The sequence below is a fragment of the Ogataea angusta genome (genome assembly GCF_019207475.1).
Source record: "Ogataea angusta isolate 61-244 chromosome Unknown 61-244_NODE_5_length_850226_cov_91.758892, whole genome shotgun sequence".
NCBI lineage: Eukaryota > Fungi > Ascomycota > Pichiomycetes > Pichiales > Pichiaceae > Ogataea > Ogataea angusta.
In genome coordinates, this window is record NW_025065219.1 from 237,473 (window position 1) to 256,492 (window position 19,020).

Here is a 19,020-nt window from a genome sequence, read left to right on the forward strand (position 1 = left end):
CTCGGCTATATCGTCCTTTCCATTCAGCCAATCGCAACTGCAAAAATATCTTGTATTCCGAAGGAAAAAAACTAGTATCCCTTTTGAACGTGGTGCAAGGATGTCTTCTTGTGGCTCTCCTTCAAAGGGCTGCAGATAAGAAGATAATTAACTAAATTAGGTGCAATTTCAAAAGTGTGTCTATTCTGTAACCAGCATGGGTCTTCGATATTCTCAATGTCTGGACCCAGATGGTGTTGACAACGACTTTCCTGATCATCCAATCCATTCCAAACAAGTATTCTGTGCGCATCCGTGCTATGACGGGCTCGGGTATGGATCCTCTGAAGTAGAGGACGATGATGATGATTGCGACACTGGATCCCGATTTCCTGTTTTCTATGCCCGCGGTCCCACCACAAGGTTTCTTTATTCGCACTCCCCACGATTCATGGCTGCTTCCTCCAGCTTGTCAAGGTCAAAGCCGCTCTTCCGAAAGACTTCCAAATATAACAAGAATGGTATAGCAATCACGTATGGGTGCGGGCAATGTTTAACTCATTTATCTTCATCCAACCAGATCATCAGTGATCAATATACAGGCAAGACCGGAGATGCTTTGCTCATCAACAGCGTGGTCAATGTCGTTCTTGGCGAGCCCGAGGTGCGAGAGATGACCTCCGGTTTATACACCGTTTGTGATATCAAATGCCACCAATGCCACAAGTTGCTAGGCTGGAAATACATCAAAAGCCACCAGGCTTCGCAGAAATTCAAGGAGCAAAGATACATCCTTGAGATAAATAATATGAAGGTGGTCGCATAGGCCTCAGGGTATAGGGAATATATGGATTTTTGTATTTTGCTTCTTTCAATCCACTGTTAGGATCTTGAGTTCCTCCTGTGCCTTCTTGCGTTTCTCCTCTGTGCGCTGGCGCAACTTCTCCTGTTTTTCCTGCTTTTTCAATTGCTTCAAGCGCTTTTTTTCCTCCGGAGAAAGTTCGCTCTTCCGTTCTTGTGGTTTTACGTCGTAAGACACTTTATCGTAGATCTCGCCCTCTTTATGGAACTCTACCCCAAGCTCTTCAAGTAATTGGTCCAGGAAACTCTCAATTTTGCCTCTCTTGGTGGCTTCCAACTCTGTCAGAGATCTCTCATCTCCTGTCACTCTGACGTCAGCGTCGAAATTGTCCTTGTCGTCAATGACAATACGGATTCGCTCACCCTTCTTGACTTGCGTCTCGACTTCGTGTCGCTTTTGGCTTGTAAGATCGTGCGGAGTGATCTGCCAAGAAACTCTGACCATTTTGACGTCGGGTTCTCTCTGTCTACTTTCTTGTTTTTGCTGTTTGGCGATAAGCCGTGGATTCTCCTCTTGGAAGTGCTGTGTCTTTTGTTGCTGTAAATGCTTAGAAAGCTGTTTGCGTGCCTTCTGTGGAGAAGCCACCTTCAAAAGCCCAACGTCTCCAAACTTTTGGTCTCTCACGGACCCCATAAACAGGAATCCCTCCTTGGAAAGATCAATCTGGGCCAATGCAGTCCGCAGGCTCATCACTCCGAGGTTTTCACCCTTACGGATGAGTTTGACAAACCCTTTTGGATTCACTTCTCGAGATTTCTCAAACACGAGCTTCAAAGTGTCCTGATCTTTAGCTGTGCCACCAAGACTTCTAAGACGAACACCTTCTCGTTGAGACTCCGCTGAACACGAACGAAGCGCGCTAAATTGACGAGTCAACGCACGCAACATTATTTCTAGTTAAATATTTTTCACTAGATTTTTTACGCATCTATAGGTATCTTATTTATTCAGTAATTTAAATATCTACCCACGGATCACCAGATCGTCTGGAATTCCTGCATACTCGTCGTATTTCATGGCCAGGTTAATGTTTTGCAAGCATTGAGTCGAGGCTCCCTTGAGGAGATTGTCAATGGTGGCAACCACAACCACACGGTCTTGCTTAGCATTCACGGCAAAGGCACCGATCACCACGCCATGTTTGCCGCTAATGTCTTTCACATATGGAGCCTCACCGCTGATAGTAATGAGCTGCTCACCCTGATATCTGTCCTGGTAAATGTTCCTAACATCTCGCGAAGTCAGTGGCTTTTTCAATGGAATAGAGATCGTCTCTGAGATTCCCTGGAACCACTGGGCAACATGAGGCATGAAGGCCACAGGCAGTCCCAATTGAGAAGAGATCTCCCGCTCGTGAATGTGGTCAGTCAGAGAATACGGAATCAGGTTGTCTCTCAACACATTGATATCATTCTTTGGCGATGGTTTCGTTCCTGCTCCCGAGTAGCCAGAGACTCCAAAAACAGATGGAATGCCAGAACAGTACTCCACCAGTGGGCTGATGGCAACCTGTGCGGCAGTGGCGTAGCATCCAGGATTAGAGATCTTGCGAGCGCTCGAAATCTTCTGTCTATCGTTAAGCTCTGGCAATCCGTAGACCCACTCGCCGGTAGTGTCGAATCTGAAATCGGCAGAGAGGTCGATAATGATGGATTTTCCCGAAGAGGTGCTGTCAATTGCGTCGACAAACGGCTTGCACACTCCGTTGGGCAATGCCATCACCCAAACATCGACTTCGTTATTAGCCTCCATTTTCTTGATGTCCTCGATCTGAAGATTTTCGTACACGATCTCCTTTTTGTTGTAGCCTTTAAGCTTCTGGCCCTGCAACTCTCTAGAAGAAACGTGGCTCAGCTCCAAATAAGGGTGCTTGTCGATCATTGAAATCAGATTTTGTCCGGTGAATCCTCTAGCTCCAATCAACGCCACGCGGGCCTTGGAGGTGTTGGTGCCTTTTTTCAGTGGTGGGTTTGGGTTAGACGATGTAGCCAGTCCCCTCTTGAATTGTCTACTGAATTGCCCTTTAGGAATCCGTCTTTGGCTGCTGAAGCTTCTAGTCTGGGAGCCGGTCTTGAAAACTCCGCTCTGTTTCGCCGACACTTGGTTGGCAAAGTTCTCGACCAAAGTACTCACCTTCTCGATACTATCGACACCGTACCAGAATAGAATCTGGCCGTTCTTGGAGAAAGATCCGTCAGCCTTGGCAAAAAACCATGCGGTATTTGGATCGTCTTCCTGCACAGTCCACTGGAGAGCAGGGTAGTCTTTTTTCACTGCGGTGAAGATGTTGTCGGTCACGTTGTTGAGCCAGCCGGCCTTAGAGGCAAGAAACTTGTCCAGTTTTGGAACACCTGTAGAGTCCTCTTTCACAATGGCAAGGACATCGAGCGGCTCGTCACCATATGCCTTGAACTGGCTGGACTCGAGAGACTTCAGGTAAGAAGCCACCGAAGTAGAGCCGGATGAGATTTCTGGGTCTCTATTGAGGGCAGCCCTGAGTAAGTCTGGCTGCTGGAAATCATCAAGCGAGCTTCTGGTGAACAGCTTGTATCCCCTTCTAATGAGAGTTCCTGCTCCAGAATCGGTGAAGAGCTCCTTTTGCAGGTCGTTCACGTCGATGATGGCAACGGAAGACGAACGGGGCAAGTGCATCAGCAAATCTCTGATCTCCTTTATCTTCAACTTGGTTCCGTACTTCACCCAGCTTTGTTTCAATAGATCCTCGTACTCCTCGTCCAAATTGATTACAGACACCTTCTCTCCGGTGTTTCCGTTAATGATTCCTCCCTTTTCATTCAAATAGACGATCTTCAGAGGCTCAAACACTCTGGCAACCTCTCCAGCAGCAACGTCAGCATTGACATTGAGGATCTGTCCGGACGGAGTCTCTGCTAATGACGTGAGGATAGGCAGAGCACCAGCCTGGATAGATGCCTCGATTGGCGCCTTGTTGACACCAGTGATGTTTCCAACAAGCTGGTATTTCTCCTTGTCCAAATAGTCTGCCTGGAAAACACCTGCAGTAATCGGTCTGGCATGGACGCCCATTTTTTCCAAAGCGGTCACCAATTTGAGGTTCTGTTCAAGGAAGCACTTTCTAACAACTGCCATGGTCCGTTCGTCCGTAATCCGGATTCCATCGATGTAATCAGGCTCAATTCCCTCGCTCTCCAAGATCTCGTTGATTTGGGGTCCTGTTCCGTGCAAGACAATTGGATACAACCCCACGTGATACAGGAATGCTAGACAGGAGGCGAGCTCAGGCAGCTGTTGCGTAATGATGGCTCCTCCGACCTTAATGACAGCAAACTGCTGTTGAGACACAGAGGTGAAATATTTGAGATACTGTTCAACCTCTCTTTTGGAGCCAATGTTGTTCAATAATTGAATCACAGTAGATCTAGTAGAATAGCATCTAATCGTGAATGGAGTCTTAGAAGAAACCTTGACTGAACTGACAATGGCAGGACGTTGCACGCCTCGTTTGAGAGCGTATCTCGCCAGCTGGTTCCTCAGGCTGCCTACAGTTCTAATCATTGAAAAGGTTGCAAATTTAAAAATTTTCAGTCATATTATACACTTACACCCAGCTCACACTGACAGGAAAATTTTTAAGCGCGCACTAGTGGCTGGGGAAATTACCTGTTTTGGACATGTGGCAAAGCAGGATGCTTATGAAATCCATGAATCAAATCGACTTCATTTTTTGTTCGTTAAAAATAATGTGGTCCGGAGCCTCCCCTCAAGAACAAATCATAGAAGCCTCCAGACGAAACAATGTGGAATTGCTAGCTTCTGTGGCAGAAGCTCATCCGGAGGACATTGCAGCACTCGTAAACTCCTCTAAGGACGCCACAGGCAATACGCCATTGCATCTTTGTTGTAAGTACGGATGCTACGAAGTACTTGATAAGCTTCTGGACATTGAGGGTATTGACGTCGATCCAAAGCATCCAATTAGTGGTGAGACTCCCTTGCATTATGCCGTCCACTATAGTTTCGAGGAGCCCGAATACGCCAAATTTCTTATAGAGAATCTTCTCGAAGTTGGTGCCGACCCGACGGTTCGCAACAAGGATGGCCTTAAACCAGCCCAATTGCTGGGCGACGCCAACGAGGATATAAGAATGACTCTTGACGGGGCCGAATATGCAGCAAACGTGCAACAAGATGAACAGGAGGAGGTCGATGACGGTCCCTCGGACGAGGAATAGCTTCTTTGGCTCAAATCAAGCACTGGTCTATTTACACTAGTCTATCCGTTCCTTTCACCTTCCCGGTCCCAGGATCTATTTTAGCACTTCGGGACCCGAACTGGATGGCCCGTTTTGGTTCCTGTTCAACAAATCCCAACCCTAGATGACGAGCAAGTTCTCTCAATGCAAACTTTCGTATGATCTCGCCATTTGTTCTATCCATTCGCAGCTTGTCCTCGCATCTTACTTCTCTGGTTGCAAATTCCACTAATCTTTTATCCAGAAATGGGTAGCGGACTTCTTTGGACCAGCAGGAAATCACTTTGTCGTCTCGCGAAAGATTCCTGGTATGCAAATTGGATAAGTCAAGCTGCAGCTCTTCAATCAGACGTTGGATCAATGTGTTCCAGTCATACTCTCTGGTATCTTTTGAGGGCTTTCCAGAAACTTCTCGTTTTATTTGGTTTGAGAGGTTCGTGAAGATTCGCTCATGACGAGTATATCCTCCAAACAGCTCATCTGCTCCCAAGCCGCTTAGTAAAACTCTGCACGTACTTTCGTATGGCTCCCTGGTTCCGTTTGGAAGTACACGATTGCCGATACCTCGTGCGGCAAAATAGAAAGCGATGGCAATAGATAAATCCATCTCTGTGTCGTTAGGATAAATCAGCTGGATCACCTTGGACTTGTGTTCCAAATATTCCTCATATGGCACGTCAACTTCCACCAGCTGAAAATTGACCCTAGGATAAATTCGATGCAAACCTTTCCAGCTTCGTATCGCAAGAACTCTGTCTGGCGTGTCAGCTGGTTTGGTGTTGGAGCGTGGGTTGCAAAAAGAGACGTTTAGCAAGTCGATCGTTGTGTCGGGTCCAAGTTCTTCAGCTGCTAAAGCTGCAAGCAAAGTGCAGTCGAGTCCCCCACTGAATAATAATGCCACAGAAGAGCTTGACTTATGTGTTGGAGAGATAGTTCTCAAACGTTTTTTCACGCTCGATGCCAAAATTTCGTGCAGTCTCAACAAGTCCAGGGGCTTGTCTGTCTGTTGAACAATATCGGGGCTAGGAAGATCTTTGCTGGATCTGAAGTCGATCGTTACCAACTTTCCAGTCTTCATGTCGAATTCATATACCGTTGCACAGGCACACTCGAACCAGGTGTCTCGTGTCGTGGCAGGAGGGCAGCTGCTAATGTACAATTGGTTCTTATCAAGCATATAACCTAGACTTTTTCTTCCCAATACATCTTTGCCGAAGAAAACCTTCTTAGTGTCTGTATTAGTGATGCAATAAGAGAATTCGCCGTCAAGCTGGCCTATAGTCGATACCACGTCAAAATCTGATCTCACCAAAGTTTGATAGATAAATTCTAGATCATTATATTCGATCTCCTGATTGTAAAGCTCTCCGTTATATTGCAAGGAGAAGTTTCCCCTGACCATAGGTTGGGGCGTCAGAGGTGCCCTAATTGACAACACCGAGGAGAACTCCGTGATTGTGCCTTGGTCGATCTCCTTTTTGAAATATTGAAAACTATCCAACCCTCTGGAACACACGAGTGGCACCATTTGTTCAAAAAGCGAATCATGTAGTTCCCACTGTTCATTCTGACCCGTCGCTCGGTTGTCTATACGTCTCTGAAAATGCCACAAGATGCCACACATGGTTATACGAACCTCACCTATTTTTTTTTTTAACTTTTTGTTATTAAAGTATCTCGCTCTTTATGTCGTCTGGTAAGAAACTCCTTTTGATGGGCCGCTCCGGCTCTGGTAAGTCGTCTATGCGGTCCATCATTTTTTCGAACTACTCTGCATTTGATACAAGACGTTTGGGAGCTACAATTGACGTTGAACACTCGAATCTACGCTTTCTCAATAACATGACTCTCAACCTTTGGGATTGCGGTGGACAAGACGTATTCATGGAAAACTTTCTCAACAACGACTCAGACACCCAGAATTCCAATTCATCCAGCAATATATTCAAAAAGTGCGAGGTTTTGATCCATGTCTTCGACGTGGAGAGCAAGGAAGTCCAGAAAGACATAGAAATATTCAAGCGTGTGCTAGATAACCTCCACAAGTTCTCGCCAGGAGTCAAGATATTTATTCTTGTCCATAAGATGGACTTGATTCAAATCAACAAGAAACAGGAACTTTTCGAGATCATGTTCAACAAGTTGCACCACGTCGCTTGGGATAATTACAAATTTAAGATTAAAGGCTTTGCAACATCTATCTGGGATGAAAGTCTATACAAAGCTTGGTCCCAAATTGTCTGCTCGCTGATTCCAAACATCTCGCTTTACGAACAACTTCTGAGTAAGTTCAACTCAATACTCAACGCCAGAGAGATGATTCTTTTTGAAAAAACGACATTTCTAGTGATATCTTCCACTAATAAATTCAATGTTGGCTCTGATGAACTGGATCCAAAAAGATTCGAGAAGATTTCCAACATTATCAAGACTTACAAACAGAGCGTGAACAAGATAAGAACGAACTTCAATAACCTTGTTCTTCATGGTCGTAACTCCTCTATCTATTTGGATGTGCTCACCTCAAACATATACATTATGATTATTATGGACAACCCGAAATCAACATTCACGGGACACCAGGTAGATGACGAAAATCTGGTTCTTGAGAACATCAAGGTCGCAAGGGCGCAGTTTGAAAAGATTGAAAAAGGAGCATGAACGGTTTCAAAGATAGAATTTCTTCTTCTCCTTGTCCATGTCTGGACGATGCTCCCAGTCAATCTCCTCCTTAATTCCACGTTGGACTCTGCGAAGCTTCATGGTGAACTGGGGTCCAAGTTCCTGCAACCCCACCTTCTCCTCGTTCCTGAACACGTATCTATGCATTCTGAAGAAAATATAATCTCTTTGGTTGTGCAGCGTGATCACTTGACGTCCTTGAATCTCTGGCTTGTGCGGAAGCAGCGACTGGAAGAGCCGGCCCACCGTCTGGCCCAATCGCGTTGTGAAATTATTCAAAATGAGTTCAGGGATATGCTCTGTGGAGTTTCCATGACCAGCAATTTGCTTTCTGTCTCTGAGAGACGAGATCGAAAAATAGAATGTTGGACCTTGAGGCAGATGAATGAAGGTTATACCATTCACCACTTTTTTATCCTCATTGATGACGATAAGATGGGTGAAATCTCTGTTGGAACAATACTCGCTCATGTCTTTCATAGAATACTCCCTCTTTCTTTTGACAAAAGATGAGTTTGGAATTATCTCCATTAACGTAGATGCAAATTTGTATGCTGCTTTCTTTGCGTGCGGACTAGTGGTCATCAAGATCTTAGGTTCTTTATCCCTGTTTGTGAAGTACTCGGCGAAGTCGTCTTCGCCCTCTAACTCGGTGTTAACAGTCTCATCGTAGACTCTCATGTTTTCGATAGTATTCGGCACATTCTCAGCCAGCCGTTTGGCCTTCAGCTCTGGATTCTGTAGCTCCTCCCTCGCTCTGGCTGCTCTTATCTTGTGTTTCTTTTTATTCTGTTCATCTTTGAGTTTTGCAAACAACTGTTGTCGCTTCTGCTTATTCTTGATCGACTTGAGCTTTTCAGTCGAGGAAGACATCTTGATATTTTTTTTACTTTTAAATTTTTTTTTGTTTTTTCAATCTTGATCCTTTTTGATTTATATTTTCTATTTCACCACACGTCTTCCTGATATCTATTTAGAACCCTCAAGTTTTTCACCATGCCTGTGGCAATCGACTCAGTCACCTTGCGCTCAGACATCATGATTCTGACTAGTACAGTCTGAACGTCCCTAGCCATTCTGGCAGCGTCACCACAAACATAAAAGAATGCACCGTCGTCAAGAAGTTCGCTAATTTCCGTGGCTCTTTCCAGCATTTTGTGTTGAACGTAAACTTTTTCTGCGGTTTCTCTGGAAAAGGCAGTCACCAACTCAAACTTTTCGCCAAGTTTCTTCGAATACTCAACAAACTCGTCTTTGTAGAGGAAGTCCTCAGTGGAGTTTCTGCAGCCGAAGAAGAGCAATGTTTTACCAACACCGATGTCATTAGCAGCTTGGGCAACCCTTTCTCTAATAAAGCCTCTGAAAGGAGCCACACCAGTTCCTGGACCAATACAAATAATCGGAGTGGCTGGATTGGATGGGAGCTTGAATGTAGATCTTCTCACATGCACAGGTAACTTGAATGGAGCAAACTTTTGTCTCGGGCCTGCAAGGTCATATGTCACCACAGGCTTGACGTCAGACACTTTGTTCTGGGCTAGCTGGATGTTGAGAAGCAAGTTGGTAGCCACACCAGTAACGATGTGATCAACGTTCGGGTACTTCTCCTGCTCAACAACTGCAGTGACATGAATAGCCTGCTTGTCACTCAGGGACGAAGACGAAATAGAGTAGTACCTTGGCTGTAGATGAGCAACGGACTCTATAATGAAAGCAAACGGAACTGAGGTCCATTTGACTCCGTCACTCAAAACACGCAAAAGGTCAGCAATGTTGAGAAACTTGCTCGTCACCTCTTCATGGAATAGCTCCTTGTCTTTTCCGAGTTTGCTTGCATGTGCCTTAGCTTGCTCGGTAGGAGCAAACTGAGCGACTGAGCCCACGAACTGACGAGAGACGGGACCTGAAATTTCCAAGTAGTGTCTGACAACAGCTTCATAAGTACTTGGAGAAATCAGATGAGGGTGAACAGTTGGGTCCAATGACTTAATATCGATGACAACGTCTTTTTTCTCGTAGAGGCCAAGAATATCCAGGAAGTTGAACACATGTTCGTTGGAGTTAGAAGGCCAAATCGCTAAGTGGTCACCAGTGGTGTACTTCAGGGTCGAATCAGAGATGTCAAACTCAGCATGAATACAATGTCTGCTATCAGAATTGAAAAGTTCCCTACTGACAGTGATCGGAGCCAAGTATGGATGGGTGTGATCAAATGGTCCTTCATTCAGGGATTGCGCTTCCTCTTGAGATGGATTGATATATTTAGCATCTGGTTCTCCCAAGGAAACCTCTGGAGAGTCAACGGTAAGAACGCTCTCCTCGATCTTGATCTGGGGCTCATACACCAATTCATGTTCCTCGAGACTCAGCTGGTCTTTCAAGATGTCGAAGAGACCGTCCTTCCACGCCATGTAATCCTCATCCATGGTTCCTCTTCCATCATCACCAAGACCCAGCTCACCGACAAGAGTAGCACCTTTTTCAGTCAGAGTAGAAACAGTTTTTTTTCCCATTGCATTGTAGAACTCGTAAGTCGAGTTTCCAAGACCGAAGCACGAGAACTTCAAGTTGGACAAGTCCTCGCACTCATTTTCCAAATAGTCGAAGAACTCCACAGCATTGTCAGGAGGCTCACCTTCTCCATAGGTGGCGGTGAAAAAAATGACAAGCTGGAATCCGTCAACGCTCGTAAAGATCTCGTTTAAATTTTCATAGTCGTAATCGGCCAGATCGCCGCACATTGTTGGGATGGAGAACCTAGACTGGAACTCTTTCGCGAACTTGTGGCTGTAGTCCTCTGCTGTACCTGTCTGGGAGGCAAATAAGACCAGGGCTTTTTTGTTGTTAGTGGACAGAACCTCAATTAAATCCCTTGAAGATCCGCGTGGCACAGACACGTCTTCGCCATCTGATTTTCCCCAGAGAGAGCCTTTGGTGTAGTAGATACCAATAGCCAAGACTATAGCAACCAAAACCCCGAGGTCCAATGTGTCAAGTGCCATCTGATGAAGAGTTTAGGAAAGAATGGCTTTTTTTTTATTTGACCAGCTTTGAGTTCAGCACCAGAAAATAAAAATAAGGAACTTATGTCCAATTTAGGCAAATTAGCTCGAGACGTAGTCGTTGAATCCGTCAGAAGGTACACTCTATTGCCAGTCGACAAGGTACGCGATATATAAGTTTTAACCCAAAGTCGCGTGATTTAAAACCGATAAAGTACCTTCGTTGGGATTTTGTAGGTTTACCTAATCAATATATATGCTGCCAATCATCAAGCATCGAAATTAGAGTAGACACTAGCACTCAGGTCGTCTAGCTCTTGTAGATTGTTGAGAGTGTACAGGATTTCATTATCGAGAGAGTTGTTCGTTAGCTGGTTGGACTGTTTTGTGATAGATGCCAATAACGAAGCCAGCTTCACCTTGGGTATCTCGGTAAGCACCTGTTCCTCGTGATCTGGGTTTTTTTGTTTGTTCATGAGGTTCACAACGATGTTATCCAGAACCTTTGAGATCCCCACAGTAACCAAAAGACTGATGATCGCGCTGACCTGGTCATTCATCAGATATCCCTTCAATTCGTTTAGCAGCTTGCTAACGTTTTCCGAGTTCTTTATGTTGTTGTTGAAATTCGTAAGAAACTCCATGTCATTGGTTTGCTGCAACAAGAAAAACTCCATGTTTGCCGGCGGGAGTAGAGATGTGATTACAGCTGAGCTTGAAGCCTCTGGCTCCGTCAATGGCTCGCTTTCTTTTTCCGCGTATATTTCTTTGTCAATTATCTGCTGTGTCTTGTTGATGAGAGTCGCAAACTCGTCGATCGAGAGTTCTTGTCGAGGGTTGATATCTCCAAAGATGTCTTCGACGCTGGACTCCACCTTGTTTTTGATGTCAATCCATCCTTTGTTCAAAAGCCACCAACTGTAGGACAAGAAGGCTTGCTCAGCAAGATTCTCGTCCTGTCCGCTAGAGCCTGTGGCAAGTTCCTCGTCGTTGTCGAGGAAAAGGCTTGCAGAGTCCAAATCCTCATTGGACTCGTTCTCTAGTTTGATTCCTTTCGTCTTGGACGCCAGCTTGATCGCGGTTTCCAAATACGAGCGTCTTGAGAGAATGTTCAGCTGCAAATGCAGGAACACGATAAGCAATGATTCGCAATAGAGAAGCGTTAAGAAACGCGTAATGCTTTGATTCCGAAGCTCGTTCCACAGTTGTGTCTTTGACTTGGTCTGTGGTATGCCGGTATGCATGGGTGTCTCCCTTTCATTGTGTACCGAGAAATCGTCGCTGAGGACAGTCGACAAAGCTGGATCAGTTGTGTTTCCAACAGGAAGATTCTTCGCCTTTTGTCTTTCAAATCGCTTGTTCTGCAATTCTCTTGTTATATCCTCCACCTTTAGTGCCTCGTAGATCGGCTCTGTTAAAACGGGGAGCAGAGACAGGAACGTCATGTAACAGTCGTTCTGCGTCTGTTTGAAACGCCTTTTAATTTGCTCTTTGGCAAAATTCTCCTCCTTTAATCGTTCTTGCAACTCCGCCAGCTTGTTGCTCACGTACGAGCTGACCGCGTAAGAAACCGCGATCACTCCCGTGCCAAACAGGAGCTTTTTCTTGTGTCTCGACACAAGATCTCTACAATATTGGAACATCACCAAGTATCACAGAGAGCGAATAGAGTGTCACTTGTAAGCCAAATATTTATTATTTCTTGCTGCTCACTTGAAAGCCTATATCTTGCCGCAACAGGAAGTCCACGGATTAAGTAAGTTTGATGAAATTTCCAATTACCCGGTTAAACTATATATTTACGTGAAAGACGAATGACGATGAATGAAAGGGCAGGTTCATTTCTTGCTCGTGGTCGCCTTTGACTTTTTGTTCTTCGTCTTGGACTTCTTCAGATCTTTCGAGTCGTCAGAGTCTGTTTTGCGCTTCTTCGTTGGTTTTTCAGTCTCGCTGCCTTCTTTGTCTCCAAACTTCGTGTGCTTGCCCTCAAAGTGCACCTTGCTCACAGCTGGCTCTATCTTCTCGCCAAGTTGATTTCGCACGTGCCGCTCTGCGGCCTCTGCAACTTTGCGTTTGAACTCCTCTGTATTCTCTTCTTTGGTAACCGCTTTTTTCGCTCGCTCAATATAAAGCTTCACACGATTGAGCTCTTGCATTATGGGATGTTCATTCTTCTTATTCTCGCCGCTAGTTTTCAACAGCACAAAGTAGAGAGAAGCGATCACGTAGGCATAATTATTGTATAGGTCGACTTTTTCGAGCGGAGTTTTGGCACCCTGAACATGATTTAGCAAGCTCTTGGCTAGCATTCCAGATTTGAGCTTGGTTTCAAGGTCTTCCACTCCATGGTTGAGCGAAGCCAGGAGTTTCTTCACTGCGTCTATATCATCCATGTCCTGACAATTTTAATCACTGAATATTTTTCTCCTCCCTACACCACAACAAAGCCAATGTTGCACCGAGAAACTATTGTTATGCTGGAAGAGCCCTGCAGAGCATCGCGTCACTGCCAGCAACGTCCATAAACGCATGCAAGAGTTTGTGTCTAGGCTATGCTTTCTTGAACTCACTGAAGCTCAAGTTTGCCTTTTTGCTATGATATTTAAATTCTCCATATTGAGCAAGTTACCTGATATATTGAAGAAACGTAGCCACAGTTTTAAATACTTCAGATAATTTAGCATCCTCCCTATAAAGTATCACATTTTGACGATGTCACTCGGAACAATTTACAGCTTACCAACCTCGCCACGAAGCTCATTTGTAGTCTCTTTGATTAAATACACTGGGCTAGACATCGAGGTCAAGGACAGGAGTGCTCCCGAATTTGAGGAGCAATTTCCTTTGAAAAAATGTCCAGCTTACCTAGGAGCCGATGGTTTCCATCTGACAGAGAATCTGGCCATTATCAAGTATATCACTGAAATCTCGCCAAAGAAGTACAACTGGTACGGAAAAGACGCTAAAGAGGAGGCTAAAGTTTGGCAATGGCTCTCCTTCATCAACACAGAATTTATGCCAGCTCTGTGCGATTGGGCCTTGCCAAGTTTGGGAGTTCTGCCTTACAATGCGGAACAGATACAGAGAGGTGTCGATAGACTCGACCAGCTAGCAGGTCTTATTGAGAAGCAGCTTACAAAGACTAAGTATCTTGTTGGGGACGAGGCCACGCTAGCGGATTTGTACGCTTCCGAATTTGTCAAAGGTTCCTACAGCGGCCTTTGGGATGAATCCTGGGTGAAAGAACATCCTGGTATTGCGAGATGGCTAGATCAGCTAAAGAAGGAGCCAGTAGTGGGAGAGTCCTTGAAAGGTATCAGACCTGCAAACAAAGCAAAGAAATGAATAAAGTCTAGGAAATAGGGATTTTAGCGTTTAATGGCACATTCGGCAAACTGGGGGGAGTTCATTCTGGCAACACTCACTATAAATTCAAACTTAACAGACAGACAAAGAAAAGTAGATGAACACAGAGTTCAGCAAGGGAGGTCGATTAGTACGACTCAAGGTCCTGCTTCCTTCTTAGTTCGTAAACCTTCAATGCCTCTTCTGCAGCTTTGACACCCGAAAGAACCATAGCACCAAAGGTTGGTCCCATCCTGTTGTGGGAGTCGCATTCACTCAGCTCCATACCGGCACAAACAAGACCAGGGAAAACCTCTCTCGTGTTCTTTACAATAAAATCCTCAGCACGATTCATATCCAAGCAACCCATGTGGTTTCTCTTCAAAAGACCAAGCTCAGCCAGTCTCTTGACACAGAAAGCACCCATAGGACCATCATGACCAGTACAGGAAATGATGACCTTGGAGTTGATGGTGTTCGGATCCATACAAGATTGATCGTCATGGTGCATAGAGACCAGTGTCCAGTTGGTAACAACACCAGCAATTCTGGTCTCACCAGAATCAGTAGTTCTGGTAATCAAATCCTCGACACATGTAGCGTTGAAGAGTTTGACGTTAGGCAGAGCTAGGGCCTTGGAACACAAGGTAGTGATGAACAATGCTGCGTGTTTGACAACAATGTAATCACCTTCGTCCTCGTACTCAAGACCTAACTCTCTGATGAACGAGTCGGCTGGCTTTCTCAAAACCATGGCTGAGAAGAGTTGACCTCCAAGGAAACAACCACCTCCCACAGCAACATTGGCCTCGATAATTGCAATCTTCAGGTCAGGTCTAGCCTTACCCAAAACATAAGCCGCACTCAAACCAGCCGAACCAGCTCCGACAATAACAATGTCACTCTCTGCATACTTGTCCAGATCCGCAAAGTAGCGTCTTGTCATAGCCCGAGACACCGTAGACTCTCTGATTGGAGCAAACCTGAAGGTGTCCCAGTCGTACACAGCGGACACTGCCTTGGAGACCGGAGAGTCTGCATTGAATACATTTCTTTGCTTCAGAGACAAAGTAGCCTGCTCAGAGACTGTTTTCGTTGGTGCAACAATAGAAGATGGAGCCCTAAAAGATTAGTATTGTTCTAATACAGGTGCATTTTCTTTTCGCTAGTATTAACTAGATCAAGTTCCGACCGTATAATCTCAGCCCACAAAGGGGCACCGGCAATGCTGTATCATATGAAGAGCAAAAATGACTGACCATCCGTCGAAAACTTAAGTATATCTAATCAAAACCATTATGACCTACATAATTGGATTGATAGAGATTAATGGAGCGAACAGGACGACTTATATAGCAAAAAAAAAGTACGCAATGGCGGTGCAATCAGCGGGCCCCACATATTGCCTCGGAAGATACTCGACCGCCATTGACCAATAGTATTCTGCCCAGGACAGGAATTTCTCTATTAGGAAACTGAACTGCCTTGCTGTACGTTAAACAGGCTGTGTGGTTCGTTGGGAGCCTAACCTTATTAACCTAAATTCAACACCCAGTGCAAAGGTGTGTTTTTCAGAGGCAAAGATTCATTCGCACAAGCGAATTTCATCGTCAGCAATCTTTCCCCATTATATGGCGATTGACAAGCCCCCGTCGTACAAGAAGCCTGGGATCGAGTTACTGGAAAAACATATTCCCAAGAACTCGAATCTAAAGGTTTCTAAAGGGGCAATTGTGTTGAAACATGATATGACTAATCTCGGTACCTTGTATTTAGAGGCCCCTTATATTCTTATTCCTCCTTTTGATCTGGTCAAGCTCATAGAGGTCGGCAAGTGCTGCAGCTATTGCGGTGAAACCCTGAAGGTCTACGATAAAGGTAGGCTCAGGGACAAGGAGGCCCATGATGTTTCAGATCAGAAACATGCTCGATTTATGAGCGGGCTGGATTGCCGAGATTGCAGCTCTAGATGGTGCTCGCAAAACTGCAGAAAGCTTGATTTTTGCCACAGCTTCCTTAACCACCAGCCGACCAACAAAGGTATGACCAATCAGATCACAAACTCTCGTGGAGAGAAGCTTGTCTTGTTGTACGACCGATGGACAAGTTTCAAGAAGGCCATCCACGAGAAGAGCTTAGAGCTGGCACATTGTGCGCTTTATGTTACCTTACAGCTGTTTCACTACCCAGAACTGAAGGAAGGCTACATGAGCATGCGAAATGTGGTAGCGGAACATCGGGAGGAGTTCCTCGGCCGCGATGTAGATTTTGCGACGCTTTATGAAGAAACGAGCGCGTGCTTCAAGGGTTTCAAAGTGTCGAAAGACGAATATCTAGACTGCATATCAATTTTCAAGCTCAACAACTACAACAGTGGTATCTATCCGTTGACAAGCTATTTGAGTGATCCATTGGGCGAGATCAACTGCTCAATTGCACCGTTCGAGACAAGTACTTCTCACGACTACGAGGATTTCCGTATTGATGTTGTTGACGAGCATAGTGTGACGCTGACAAAACAGAGACATTTAGAGTCCTATAGAAAACCGATTCATACGAATAATCTGAAGATCGATAAGAAGATCATCATAGTCTCTAGCATGCGCAACATCAAGAGTTTTGAGAAGCTTGTGGCTGGGGAGCCGCATGAAACAGGTTCTGCATGCTCGAGTTCAGACAATTCTTCGATGGAAAAAATTACGGCTCCCGTTCCACTTCGTGTCCCCGGAAAAGCTCGCAAACCACGTAACGCCTCCTTCACGTCCTCAGGAAACTCGTTCGGGGAGGGCATTATCAAGTACAACAGGGACCAAATTCGCGAAATGCTCGCCGAAATGTCTCTTGACTCTGACGATAGCGAGACAGAGACCCCTATTCAGCTTGAAGTCCCTGAACAATTTGTGAAACCCCGACGTAAGAGTGTGCGTTTCGAGAGCTGAATGAGTCAAGGGTGCAGGTTTGACTCAGACGCATGCTCGAGAACTCGGACCATCCATCCTCTTCTCTGCTGCCGTACAATCGTCCGTTTTTGTCGGTGCAGCAGGAAAAGATGGTTATCGCACGAATATATTTTTATCAACGCATGATACAATAGAGATGCATGAAATAATAGTCGGAGATGTAGATAAGTACCTTGATAAGTGCATAAACAGCCAATCACGTTGAGATATCTCGAACCGGGCTTCTTGGGCAGATGTTGGTGGCTGGAGATTACATTCGCAGCTACGAGAGCTTTCCGGCGCAACGAAACTGTTATCCCTAGACAATGGACCCGCTTTTATGGATATAAATATCCCAAGATGCGCAGATTTTCTCGTCTGTTCGATAATACTCATTTTTTGCAACGATGAAAGACTCAATGACTGAGGACCTCGCTGCAGACTATGACAAGGCCGACATGGTCTGGGTCATGGTCAGTGGTGTGCTGGTCTGGATTATGATTCCTGGTGTTGGACTGCTATACTCTGGGCTTTCCAGAAAAAAACACGCTCTTTCTCTGTTGTGGGCCTCGCTCATGGCTATTTGTTTAATTTCCTTCCAATGGTTTTTCTGGGGGTACTCGCTTACTTTCGGTACTAACTCGTCTGTGTTTTTGGGATCGCTGGATAACTTCTGCCTAATGAAAGTTCTTGGTGATTCTAACGCGTTGTCTACTGTCCCAGACATTGTCTTCTGCTTTTTCCAAGGAATGTTTGCCATGATTACCGGATGCATTATGCTCGGTGGTGCGTGCGAGAGAGCTAGACTCGGCCCAATGATGGTGTTTCTGTTTCTCTGGATGACTGTCGTGTACTGTCCTTGTGCTATGTGGACATGGAACGCCAACGGCTGGCTTGCAACCCTCGGTGCTTACGACTTTGCCGGTGGAGGACCTGTCCACCAGGCTTCTGGCTTTGGTGCCTTGGCCTACGCTCTGATTTGCGGTAAGAGACACGACCCTGTTGCAGGCTCCAACTTGCCTAAGTACAGACCTCACTCTGTTACCAGTGTTGTTCTGGGTACCGTTTTCCTGTGGTTCGGATGGTTTGGATTCAATGGAGGATCTTCTGGAGATGCCTCCATCAGAGGATTCTACGCCTGTGTCAACACCAACCTGGCTGCTGCTTGCGGTGGTCTTGCCTGGATGTTCCTCGACTACTTCAGATGCGGCCGTAAATGGACCACTGTCGGAATGTGTTCTGGTGCCGTTGCAGGTCTTGTTGGCATCACTCCAGCAGCAGGTTTCGTTCCTGTTTACTTTGCCGTCCCAATCGGTGCTCTGACTGCCATTGCTTGCAACTACTCTGTTGACATCAAGAACATGATTGGAATTGACGACGGTTTGGATGTTTGGTGTCTTCACGGAGTTGGTGGATTCACTGGTTCTGTGTTGACCGGTCTATTTGCTGCAGACTACATCATCGCTACTGACTACGGTGTCTCTGGTGAGGGAGGATGGCTCAACCACCACTACAAGCAGCTGGGCTACCAGCTAGCAGCCAATGTTTCTATCGACGCATGGTCTTTTGTCGTCACTTCTATCCTGCTGCTGGTTCTCAACAGAATTCCATTCCTCAAGATAAGATTAAGCGAGGAGGAAGAGGAGCTGGGTACTGATGCTGCTCAAATCGGCGAATTCACGTACCAGGACTCCAGGGTGTACATCCCAGAGCCAGTGAGGTCTGTCAGAAGCATCCCAGGTACTAAGGCCACCAAGTCCAACGAACTTGACGCTGATGCTGTCCCGCTTCCAAAAGACGAAAAAGTCGATGTTTAATACCGTGTCCTATTAATGATAATACGTTCAGTGTAACGAAGTAGGTAAATTTGCGACGCCATCGTTGTCAGCAAAAAAGTTGGATCGCCTGCATATTTTGCCGGTGATCTAAATAACAAGGGTCCAGCTATAATTAGTGAGAAGCCATTTCATTTGGTG

At 45.6% G+C, this 19,020-nt stretch overlaps 14 protein-coding genes across 14 annotated transcripts; 6 read left to right on the forward strand and 8 right to left on the reverse strand.

The window, feature by feature from the left end:
* Positions 1 to 196: 196 nt before the first annotated feature.
* Positions 197 to 805, forward strand: KL928_002655 (uncharacterized protein; the record flags this gene model as incomplete). The annotated part of the gene is made up of 1 exon (XM_043203155.1): positions 197 to 805. The coding sequence occupies one exon, from the start codon at positions 197 to 199 to the stop codon at positions 803 to 805; it is 609 nt and encodes a 202-aa protein (XP_043059809.1).
* Positions 806 to 850: 45 nt separating this feature from the next.
* On the reverse strand, positions 851 to 1,729 carry KL928_002656 (uncharacterized protein; the record flags this gene model as incomplete). Its single annotated transcript, XM_043203156.1, has 1 exon — positions 851 to 1,729. One exon carries the CDS (start codon positions 1,727 to 1,729, stop codon positions 851 to 853), a length of 879 nt encoding a protein of 292 aa, XP_043059810.1.
* Positions 1,730 to 1,804: 75 nt separating this feature from the next.
* Positions 1,805 to 4,378, reverse strand: KL928_002657 (uncharacterized protein; the record flags this gene model as incomplete). Its single annotated transcript, XM_043203157.1, has 1 exon — positions 1,805 to 4,378. The coding sequence occupies one exon, from the start codon at positions 4,376 to 4,378 to the stop codon at positions 1,805 to 1,807; it is 2,574 nt and encodes an 857-aa protein (XP_043059811.1).
* Positions 4,379 to 4,563: 185 nt separating this feature from the next.
* Positions 4,564 to 5,055, forward strand: KL928_002658 (uncharacterized protein; the record flags this gene model as incomplete). Its single annotated transcript, XM_043203158.1, has 1 exon — positions 4,564 to 5,055. The coding sequence occupies one exon, from the start codon at positions 4,564 to 4,566 to the stop codon at positions 5,053 to 5,055; it is 492 nt and encodes a 163-aa protein (XP_043059812.1).
* A 31-nt stretch (positions 5,056 to 5,086) lies between these two features.
* On the reverse strand, positions 5,087 to 6,700 carry KL928_002659 (uncharacterized protein; the record flags this gene model as incomplete). Its single annotated transcript, XM_043203159.1, has 1 exon — positions 5,087 to 6,700. One exon carries the CDS (start codon positions 6,698 to 6,700, stop codon positions 5,087 to 5,089), a length of 1,614 nt encoding a protein of 537 aa, XP_043059813.1.
* Positions 6,701 to 6,789: 89 nt separating this feature from the next.
* Positions 6,790 to 7,737, forward strand: KL928_002660 (uncharacterized protein; the record flags this gene model as incomplete). Its single annotated transcript, XM_043203161.1, has 1 exon — positions 6,790 to 7,737. The coding sequence occupies one exon, from the start codon at positions 6,790 to 6,792 to the stop codon at positions 7,735 to 7,737; it is 948 nt and encodes a 315-aa protein (XP_043059814.1).
* A 6-nt stretch (positions 7,738 to 7,743) lies between these two features.
* Positions 7,744 to 8,631, reverse strand: KL928_002661 (uncharacterized protein; the record flags this gene model as incomplete). Its single annotated transcript, XM_043203162.1, has 1 exon — positions 7,744 to 8,631. The coding sequence occupies one exon, from the start codon at positions 8,629 to 8,631 to the stop codon at positions 7,744 to 7,746; it is 888 nt and encodes a 295-aa protein (XP_043059815.1).
* A 74-nt stretch (positions 8,632 to 8,705) lies between these two features.
* KL928_002662 (uncharacterized protein) lies at positions 8,706 to 10,760 on the reverse strand (the record flags this gene model as incomplete). The annotated part of the gene is made up of 1 exon (XM_043203163.1): positions 8,706 to 10,760. One exon carries the CDS (start codon positions 10,758 to 10,760, stop codon positions 8,706 to 8,708), a length of 2,055 nt encoding a protein of 684 aa, XP_043059816.1.
* Positions 10,761 to 11,029: 269 nt separating this feature from the next.
* On the reverse strand, positions 11,030 to 12,403 carry KL928_002663 (uncharacterized protein; the record flags this gene model as incomplete). The annotated part of the gene is made up of 1 exon (XM_043203164.1): positions 11,030 to 12,403. The coding sequence occupies one exon, from the start codon at positions 12,401 to 12,403 to the stop codon at positions 11,030 to 11,032; it is 1,374 nt and encodes a 457-aa protein (XP_043059817.1).
* Positions 12,404 to 12,598: 195 nt separating this feature from the next.
* Positions 12,599 to 13,153, reverse strand: KL928_002664 (uncharacterized protein; the record flags this gene model as incomplete). Its single annotated transcript, XM_043203165.1, has 1 exon — positions 12,599 to 13,153. One exon carries the CDS (start codon positions 13,151 to 13,153, stop codon positions 12,599 to 12,601), a length of 555 nt encoding a protein of 184 aa, XP_043059818.1.
* A 319-nt stretch (positions 13,154 to 13,472) lies between these two features.
* Positions 13,473 to 14,105, forward strand: KL928_002665 (uncharacterized protein; the record flags this gene model as incomplete). The annotated part of the gene is made up of 1 exon (XM_043203166.1): positions 13,473 to 14,105. One exon carries the CDS (start codon positions 13,473 to 13,475, stop codon positions 14,103 to 14,105), a length of 633 nt encoding a protein of 210 aa, XP_043059819.1.
* A 148-nt stretch (positions 14,106 to 14,253) lies between these two features.
* On the reverse strand, positions 14,254 to 15,506 carry KL928_002666 (uncharacterized protein; the record flags this gene model as incomplete). The annotated part of the gene is made up of 2 exons (XM_043203167.1): positions 14,254 to 15,191; positions 15,476 to 15,506. 2 exons carry the CDS (start codon positions 15,504 to 15,506, stop codon positions 14,254 to 14,256), a joined length of 969 nt encoding a protein of 322 aa, XP_043059820.1.
* A 230-nt stretch (positions 15,507 to 15,736) lies between these two features.
* Positions 15,737 to 17,044, forward strand: KL928_002667 (uncharacterized protein; the record flags this gene model as incomplete). The annotated part of the gene is made up of 1 exon (XM_043203168.1): positions 15,737 to 17,044. The coding sequence occupies one exon, from the start codon at positions 15,737 to 15,739 to the stop codon at positions 17,042 to 17,044; it is 1,308 nt and encodes a 435-aa protein (XP_043059821.1).
* A 407-nt stretch (positions 17,045 to 17,451) lies between these two features.
* On the forward strand, positions 17,452 to 18,861 carry KL928_002668 (uncharacterized protein; the record flags this gene model as incomplete). The annotated part of the gene is made up of 1 exon (XM_043203169.1): positions 17,452 to 18,861. The coding sequence occupies one exon, from the start codon at positions 17,452 to 17,454 to the stop codon at positions 18,859 to 18,861; it is 1,410 nt and encodes a 469-aa protein (XP_043059822.1).
* Positions 18,862 to 19,020: the final 159 nt, after the last annotated feature.